This window comes from Oncorhynchus gorbuscha, unplaced genomic scaffold, assembly GCF_021184085.1.
Source record: "Oncorhynchus gorbuscha isolate QuinsamMale2020 ecotype Even-year unplaced genomic scaffold, OgorEven_v1.0 Un_scaffold_383, whole genome shotgun sequence".
NCBI classification, from domain to species: Eukaryota; Metazoa; Chordata; class Actinopteri; order Salmoniformes; family Salmonidae; genus Oncorhynchus; species Oncorhynchus gorbuscha.
This window is the reverse complement of record NW_025745232.1, coordinates 13,439-22,500: the sequence shown is the minus strand read 5'-3', so window position 1 is coordinate 22,500 and position 9,062 is coordinate 13,439. Positions and strand designations below refer to the sequence as shown.

The 9,062-nt window shown below is 48.5% G+C and overlaps 1 protein-coding gene across 1 annotated transcript in view; it reads left to right on the top strand.

Annotated features, from left to right (window-relative positions):
• The window catches only part of LOC124018032 (heparan-alpha-glucosaminide N-acetyltransferase-like), a 13,662-nt gene extending 4,600 nt beyond the window's left edge, over nt 1–9,062 (top strand). The window contains exons 5-17 of the mRNA XM_046333283.1: nt 215–284; nt 420–489; nt 877–1,057; nt 1,210–1,240; nt 2,211–2,371; nt 2,532–2,647; nt 3,436–3,557; nt 4,687–4,813; nt 4,913–4,999; nt 5,447–5,524; nt 6,050–6,120; nt 7,365–7,477; nt 7,776–9,062. Of these exons, the coding sequence (XP_046189239.1) occupies nt 215–284; nt 420–489; nt 877–1,057; nt 1,210–1,240; nt 2,211–2,371; nt 2,532–2,647; nt 3,436–3,557; nt 4,687–4,813; nt 4,913–4,999; nt 5,447–5,524; nt 6,050–6,120; nt 7,365–7,477; nt 7,776–7,957 (1,409 nt within the window). The 3' untranslated portion in view covers nt 7,958–9,062. The remainder of the gene's footprint in view (nt 1–214; nt 285–419; nt 490–876; nt 1,058–1,209; nt 1,241–2,210; nt 2,372–2,531; nt 2,648–3,435; nt 3,558–4,686; nt 4,814–4,912; nt 5,000–5,446; nt 5,525–6,049; nt 6,121–7,364; nt 7,478–7,775) is intronic.

Genomic DNA, 9,062 nt, shown 5'->3' with positions numbered 1-9,062 from the left:
CGCTCACTCGCTCACTCGCTCACTCGCTCACTCGCACACTCGCACACTCGCACACTCGCACACTCGCACACTCGCACACTCGCACACTCGCACACTCGCACACTCGCACACTCGCACACTCGCACACTCACTCACTCACTCACTCACTCACTCCCTTATGTTTATGCTCTGAAACCATTATCTTGACCAATGAAATGCCTTTCTGTCCTTAAAGCCATCATGGTGGCCTTTCTGTTGTTCACGGGACTGGCTGTACTGTCTGCTATTGGAGCTACTGTCACGGGGTAGGTCTGGATTACATTAGAAAACATAAACACACGTTTCCATTTACTATGTTTGTTACCGTATGTGTTTTTTTTTGTGTGAAGAGATGATCAGAGGCTTCTCCTAATCGTTTGGTTATGTCTTGTATGGTACAGGCTGGACGTGGTTAAAAACCTGATGTTCCGATTGGGCAACTCCATGGAAACTGAGAGGCTCATCAACTCGGTGAGTCTCTGTGGTGTTCAGTCTCCAGACTTAGTTCTAGAACAGGGGGGTCGCTGCAGTTGATCGGGGGAGGGGTCGCTAGAGTTGATCGGGGGAGGGGTCACTGCAGTTGATCGGGGGAGGGGTCACTGCAGTTGATCGGGAGGAGGGGTCGCTGCAGTTGATCGGGGAGGGGTCGCTAGAGTTGATCGGGGGAGGGGTCGCTAGAGTTGATCGGGGGGAGGGGTCGCTAGAGTTGATCGGGGGGAGGGGTCGCTAGAGTTGAGTACTATGCTCCTATAGCATTGTTCAATATCCTTGGTCCTGGAGAGCTAATACAGGGTATGCAGGCTTTTGTTCCCGCCCAGCACTAACACCTTTTTGACGTTCTCTCCTCTTTCCTCCTAGGACCTGGGGTTTCCATGCAGGACGGTGGAGACGGCCACAGACACCATCCTCCCCACCCCCGCCACCCCCAGCCGGAGGCTCCGATCCCTGGACACTTTCAGAGGGCTGTCCCTGGTCATCATGGTGTTTGTGAACTACGGAGGAGGGAGGTACTGGTTCTTCAGACACGAGAGCTGGAACGGTGAGTCCCACCATTCTGAATATGAAAATGTTACGCCCACACTTCTAGTGGTTTTTAGCAGGTCCCGGAGATCCAACAATATGTTCAGGAAAAATTCTAATACTGCGTTGTTAAAATGACTATTGTTTCCCCCTCTCTCTCTCTCTTCACAGGACTCACAGTTGCTGATTTGGTCTTTCCCTGGTAATATCAGTTTTTATATTTTGTATTTAAAGACTAAATGTATCATCTTTTTATTGAGGAAATCTAACTTTGCTCCAGAGGAGTGAAGTGTGTGTCTCTCTCTGTGTCTCTCACTGTGTCTCTCTCTGTGTCTCACTGTCTCTCTCTGTGTCTCACTGTCTCTCTCTGTCTCTCTCTGTGTCTCTCTCTGTCTCTCTCTGTCTCTCTCTGTCTCTCTCTGTCTCTCTCTGTGTCTCTCTGTGTCTCTCACTGTGTCTCTCTCTGTGTCTCTCACTGTGTCTCTGTGTCTCACTGTCTGTGTCTCACTGTCTCTCTCTGTGTCTCTCTGTGTCTCTCACTGTCGCTCTCTGTGTCTCTCTCTGTGTCTCTCTCTGTGTCTCTCACTGTGTCTCTCTCTGTGTCTCACTGTCTCTCTCTGTGTCTCTCACTGTCTCTCTCTGTGTCTCTCTCTGTGTCTCTCTCTGTGTCTCACTGTCTCTCTCTGTGTCTCACTGTCTCTCTCTGTGTCTCACTGTCTCTCTCTGTGTCTCACTGTCTCTCTCTGTGTCTCACTGTCTCTCTCTGTGTCTCACTGTCTCCCTCTCTGTGTCTCACTGTCTCTCTCTGTGTCTCTCTCTGTGTCTCTCACTGTGTCTCTCACTGTGTCTCTCTCTGTGTCTCTCACTGTCTCTCTCTGTGTCTCACTGTCTCTCTCTGTGTCCCTCTCTCTGTCTCTCTGTGTCCCTCTCTCTGTCTCTCTGTGTCTCTCTGTGTCTCTCTGTCTCTCTGTGTCTCTCTGTATCTCTGTATCTCTGTGTCTCTCTGTGTCTCTCTGTCTCTCTGTGTCTCTCTCTGTGTCTCTCTCTGTGTCTCTCTCTGTGTCTCTCTCTGTATCTCTCTCTGTGTCTCTCACCGTCTCTCTCTCTCTGTCTCTCTCTGTCTCTCTCTCTCTGTCTCTCTGTCTGTCTCTCCCTCTCTGTCTCCCTCTCAGGTTTGTGTTCATCATGGGCACATCTATATCCCTGTCTGTCAGCTCAGCCCTGCGATGTGGTTTGTCACGTTTCTCTCTGTTCACCAAGGCAGTTTGGAGGAGTGTTCAGCTCTTCCTCATAGGACTCCTCATCATCAACCCCAACTACTGCCAGGGACCACGTCAGTACACACACGCACACACACATACACGCACACGTACAAACGCGTACACACACACGTACACACACACACTTACGTACAGACACACACACACGTGCTCACTCCTTTACAATGTTTCACTCTTCTAAACTGTGGGTGTGTGTGTGTGTGTATACTCCAGTATCATGGGACTCCCTGCGTATCCCTGGCGTGCTTCAGCGTCTGGCCTTCTCCTATCTAGTGGTGGTCTCTCTGGACCTCTGTGTGGCCTGGAACAGCCTGGACAACCTTCCTGTGGTCAGTCTCAGAATACATCTCATTATATACTCATAGCATGAACAGGACCTCTGTAAATAAACTGTTATTATACTGTTATAACACACACAACCATGTTATAACCATGTCTGGATCTGTGTGTGGTCAGAAACTGCCTGGACAACCTACCCGTGGTCAGACTGGCCTTATAACCCCGTGGTCAGACCGGCCTTATAACCCCTTGGTCAGACTGGCCTTATAACCCCGTGGTCAGACCGGCCTTATAACCCCGTGGTCAGACTGGCCTTATGACCCCGTGGTCAGACTGGCCTTATGACCCCGTGGTCAGACTGGCCTTATGACCCCGTGGTCAGACTGGCCTTGTGACCCCGTGGTCAGACTGGCCTTGTGACCCCGTGGTCAGACCGGCCTTGTGACCCCGTGGTCAGACCGGCCTTGTGACCCCGTGGTCAGACCGGCCTTGTGACCCCGTGGTCAGACCGGCCTTGTGACCCCGTGGTCAGACCGGCCTTGTGACCCCGTGGTCAGACCGGCCTTGTGACCCCGTGGTCAGACCGGCCTTGTGACCCCGTGGTCAGACCGGCCTTGTGACCCCGTGGTCAGACCGGCCTTGTGACCCCGTGGTCAGACCGGCCTTGTGACCCCGTGGTCAGACCGGCCTTATGACCCTCAGACCGGCCTTGTGACCCCGTGGTCAGACCAGCCTTCCATTTCACTTGGTATTAATGTTGAGCTGGCTGCTGGTCGGTGTTGTTTCCATAGTGACCAAAATGCTTGTTTTGGTGTTGTTGTTTTGTGTTTCTACCCAGGATGCTTGGTGGTACTCTGCTCGTGAGTTCCTGCTCTACTGGCCAGCCTGGCTGTGTGTGGTCGTCTTGGAAACCGTGTGGCTCTGTCTCACCTTCCTGCTCCCTGTTCCTGACTGCCCAAGGTGAGTTCAGAGGGAAGACTATGGCCGTGAACCCATTGAGACGACACAGATTCAGTGGGAGTCGTCTGTCGCAGGATGAATGACAACGGCGGCAGGGTAGTCTAGTGGTTAGAGCGTTGGACTATTAACCGGAAGGTTGCAAGTTCAATCCCCCGAGCTGACAAGGTACAAATCTGTCGTTCTGCCCCTGAACAGTCAGTTAACCCACTGTTCCCTAGTAGGCCGTCATTGAAAATAAGAATTTGTTCTTAACTGACTTGCCTCGTTAAATAAAGGTAAAAATTAAAAACTGTTAGGTTGTTATAGTTCAGAGTAAATAACTCACGGACACCAGATAATCTTTAACCAGGTTTAATTCTCCCCAAATGACAGCTGTAATTCAGACAACCCAACATTTCTCACATCACAGATACTTATATCCCACCTAAGACTCTCCTCCTCCTCTCCAATCCTTACACCTTGTGGTTCTACAGGAAAAGAGAAACAGGATTCCAAACCCTTATTAATTACTCTCTTCAGAGAATCTGTCCTGACCTCAACCCCTCCTTCATCTAATCCACAGATGTCCGTCTGTCTTACTGGTATCAACACGGTGCTCTGCTCCCAACACATTCCACAGCCAATCTGTCTTTCTACAGAGAACCATTCACGTCTGACATAAAACCCAGTCTCTTTCACTCCGAATATTCCATGCTTCTTCTCTATCAATATCGAATCAATATCGTTTCGAATCAATATCGTATCGAATCAATCGAATCAATATCGTATCGAATCAATCGAATCAATATCGAATCAATATCGTATCGAATCAATATCGAATCAATATCGAATCGGATCAATATAGAATCGAATCGAATCAATTTAGAATCGAATCAATATCGAATAGAATCAATATCGAATAGAATCAATATCGAATCCAACACCAACGGAGATGATTTTCCGACCCCCTCAAACGGTCTGCGTTTTTCCATCTGCCTCGTCTGACAGTAGTTGCCTTCAGTTGTAGTGTTGACGGACGATGATATAGTTCATATATGATTTAATGCATGTCCATGAGTCTGAGGGGGGCCGGAGGTGATCGGAAGTAGGAGATAAATCCTCTACTCACCATCATCTTCTCTCTCCTTAGTGGTTATTTGGGCCCGGGTGGTATTGGGGACATGGGCCAGTACCCAAACTGCACTGGGGGAGCAGCTGGATATGTAGACCGTTGGCTACTGGGAGAGAACCACATCTATCAAACACCTTCCTCGCGGGTGAGTGAAACGCTGACTTGTTTCAGGCAACAAAGATTTTTTTTTTAACTTTCTGCAGGTGGTTTGTTTCTCTCGTAACGTGGCGCGTTCATTTTTCAGGTGATCTACAAGTCTCACCTGCCCTTTGATCCAGAGGGAGTCCTTGGCAGCATCAACTCTGTCCTCATGGCTTTCCTGGGACTACAGGTCACTGCAATTATCATTCACCATCTCGCTCTGTCAGCTGTCTGTCAGCTGTCTGTCAGCTGTCTGTCAGCTGTCTGTCAGCTGTCTGTCAGCTGTCTCTCCAAACTAGTCTGTCTCTCTGTTCTCTTTCTTTCTTTGTCTGTCTGTCTGTCTGTCTGTCTGTCTGTCTGTCTGTCTGTCTGTCTGTCTGTCTGTCTGTCTGTCTGTCTGTCTGTCTGTCTGTCTGTCTGTCTCACTCAACACTCCTTCTCTGCATCCAAACTAATCTGTGTTTCTCTCACATGTTCCTTCTCTTTCCAGTGGTTCTGTTTCTACACTACTAGACCGATGTGTGTAATTGCAGACGTGGAGTTGCATGTTTCAGCCTAACTGAATGGATCAGTCTAATGTAATAAATGGGATTAACTTTGAGGGTCCATTTGTTTTGTCCCTGTTATCTGAATCCAGACAGGAAAGATTCTCCTCCACTACAAGGACCAGCACTCCAGTATAATGGCCCGGTTCCTCATATGGAGCCTGGTTCTGGTGAGACGACCACGTTGCTGTTTGTCGTTACTGTATTAGCTGTTTGGTATTTAGCCTTGGTCTGTCGGGCAGCCTCGGTCTGTCGGGCAGCCTCGGTCTGTCGGGCAGCCTCGGTCTGTCGGGCAGCCTCGGTCTGTCGGGCCAGCCTCTGTCGGGCCAGTCTGTCGGGCCAGCCAGTCGGGCCAGCCTCGGTCTGTCGGGCCAGCCTCGGTCTGTCGGGCAGCCTTGGTACAGCCTTGGTCTGTCGGGAAGCCTTGGTACAGCCTTGGTCTGTCGGACAGCCTTGGTCTGTCGGGCAGCCTCGGTCTGTCGCGCAGCCTTGGTACAGCCTCGGTCTGTCGCGCAGCCTTGGTACAGCCTCGGTCTGTCGCGCAGCCTTGGTATATTGCATCTTTTATCAGACTAAACCTCTCCATATGTCTCCTTATGACAACACTGAGACATAGTAACACAGTATTTCCGTCTTCACCGTGCCTGTATGTCCCTTGTCAGCGTGATGATGTATCTAAATGTTTATCTCTCCAGGGAATCACATCAGCCGTTCTGACCAAATGTTCACTAAATGAAGGCTTCATCCCCATCAACAAGAATCTATGGTAAGGAGACCAGACCACTTATAATGCAGTTTAACACTCTCAGGGACAGTTTCCTGGACACTGGTTTAAATCTAGTCCTGGACTAAAGAGCACTTTGAATGGCCACTTTTCATTGAGTTTTTTGGTCCAGGACTAGTTTTAGGCTAATCTGTGTGCGGGAAACTGGCCCTTGATATTTCCTAGTAGGGCCGGGACAATACTCTTTAGTGTCGTGGCAAGAAAACAGAAAACAAAGCTGATTTACCTTCTTTAGTAAAACAGCCCTGATGCTGGAAAGCAGCCCTGATGTTGGGAAACAGCCCTGATGTTGAATGTTGGAAAACAGCCCTGATGTTGGAAAACAGCCCTGATGTTGGAAACCAGCCCTGATGTTGGAAACAAACATCATTATGTTGGAAAACAGCCCTGATGTTGGAAACAAACATCATTATGATGGAAAACAGCCCTGATGTTGGAAACAAACATCATTATGTTGGAAAACAGCCCTGATGTTGGAAAACAGCCCTGATGCTGGAACACAGCCCTGATGTTGGAAAACAGCCCTGATGTTGGAAACAAACATCATTATGTTGGAACACAGCCCTGATGTTGGAACACAGCCCTGATGTTGGAACACAGCCCTGATGTTGGAAAACAGCCCTGATGTTGGAACACAGCCCTGATGTTGGAAAACAAACATCATTATGTTGGAAAACAGCCCTGATGTTGGAAACAAACATCATTATGTTGGAAAACAGCCCTGATGTTGGAACACAACCCTGATGTTGGAAAACAGCCCTGATGTTGGAAAACAAACAGCCCTGATGTTGGAAAACAGCCCTGATGTTGGAAAACAGCCCTGATGTTGGAAACCAGCCCTGATGTTGGAAACCAGCCCTGATGTTGGAAACCAGCCCTGATGTTGGAAAACAAACATCATTATGATGGAAAACAGCCCTGATGTTGGGAAACAAACATCATTATGATGGAAAACAGCCCTGGTGTTGGGAAACAGCCCTGATGTTGGAAACAAATCAATATGTTGGAAAACAGCCCTGGTGTTGGAAAACAAAACATCATTATGTCATCCGGAGTCACATTGTATTTATTTTCCAAGCCATAGCACCCCATATTTTACATCCAGCAGGTTTTTAAAGCACCAAACAGTTTAGCTCTGTTTTTTTATTTAGTTTACCATGGAATAGCGATACTGGAATCATCCGTGTTAATAGTGTGGAATAACCAACCTCTGAGTTGTCTGTCAGGTCTCTCTCCTACGTGACCACCCTGGCGTGTTTTGCCCTGCTGCTCCTGGTGTTGATCTACTACACAGTAGATGTGAAGAGGTGGTGGTCTGGGGCGCCCTTCTACTACCCCGGTGAGAACTAGCTCTGTGTCAGCACCTCTGCTTTGTACATTTTTTTTAGATATATTTCAATCTGCTTATATAGAAATGTAACGCGTAGACGATCCCTGACAACGATCCCTATTCTGTGTTGACGGGAGAATCACGTCTGTTCTAAAACTATACATTTCTATCTTTAAAAAAATAATAATGTTTACGCAACTCCCTGAACAATCCCTCTGACCCCTGTGCTCTGATCCTGACCGTTGACCCATGTGCTCTGATCCTGACCTTTGACCCCTGTGCTCTAATCCTGACCTTTGACCTCCAGGTATGAACTCCATCCTGGTGTACGTGGGCCACGAGGTCCTAGAGGAGTACTTCCCGTTTCGCTGGCGCATGGCCGACAGCCAATCCCACGCAGAGCACCTGACCCAGAACCTATTGGCCACTTCCTGCTGGGTCCTCATCTCCTTCCTGCTGTACCGGAAGAACATCTTCTGGAAGATCTAGAGGGCCAGGACGCGTTTCAAAGTGTCTTTCTTCAAGTCCTCTAAAGATTTAGGGGGAAGGTCTGAAGGGGCCGGGCTGCGTCTCATAAGTATTTTCTCAGGTCTTTCTGAAGGATCTTACTCTCCTCAATTCCTTGTGTCCTTCAACCAACGATCCACTCACTGGGAGATGTTGAGCTGGGCCGTATCTCAACAGTCTCCTCAATTCCTTGTGTCCTTCAACCAACGATCCACTCACTGGGAGATGTTGAGCTGGGCCGTATCTCAACAGTCTCCTCAATTCCTTGTGTCCTTCAACCAACGATCCACTCACTGGGAGATGTTGAGCTGGGCCGTAGCTCAATAGTCTCCTCAATTCCTTGTGTCCTTCAACCAACGATCCACTCACTGGGAGATGTTGAGCTGGGCCGTATCTCAATAGTCTCCTCAATTCCTTGTGTCTTTGAGGATCTTTCGTCTGTGTTGCATTTCACTTGTCTTTCATCAATTCCTTGTATCCTTTCTCCAGCTTCCTTTAAAAAAAAAAGGGAATAGTGTAAAGCGTTTCCTCTCCTTGTTTCCTTTCCTCGTGTGCTCTCCTTGCATGACGCTGATGTTTTTGAGAAGGGAACATAATCACTCAGGAAAAGGCTGGTCTGGGATTGTATACAAGAGACACGGAAACTCTAGAAACCACGATTACCATTTTTCTGCTCATCAAATCAAATGTTACTAGTCACATGCGCCGAATACAACAGGCGTGGTGGACTTTACCGTGAAATGTTTACGTACGAGCCCGTAACCAAAAATACAGTTCAAGAAAGTAGAGTTGATGGAAACAATGCTACAGGCTCTGGTCTACGCTACACTGTAACTACGGACACACAGGTCAGAGGTCACTGGGATGTGGGATCAAACTGGACTTCACAAAAACAAAAACAAATGGAGCGTACAGCCAATCCGGTATGGAATAGTGTACCATGGATAATACACATGAGTTTTACGAGCACCTGTTCTCTTGGGACTGAAACAACCAATGCCAGACAGTTGTACGAGCACCTGTTCTCTTGGGACTGAAACAACCAATGCCAGACAGTTGTACGAGCACCTGTTCTCTTGGGACTGAA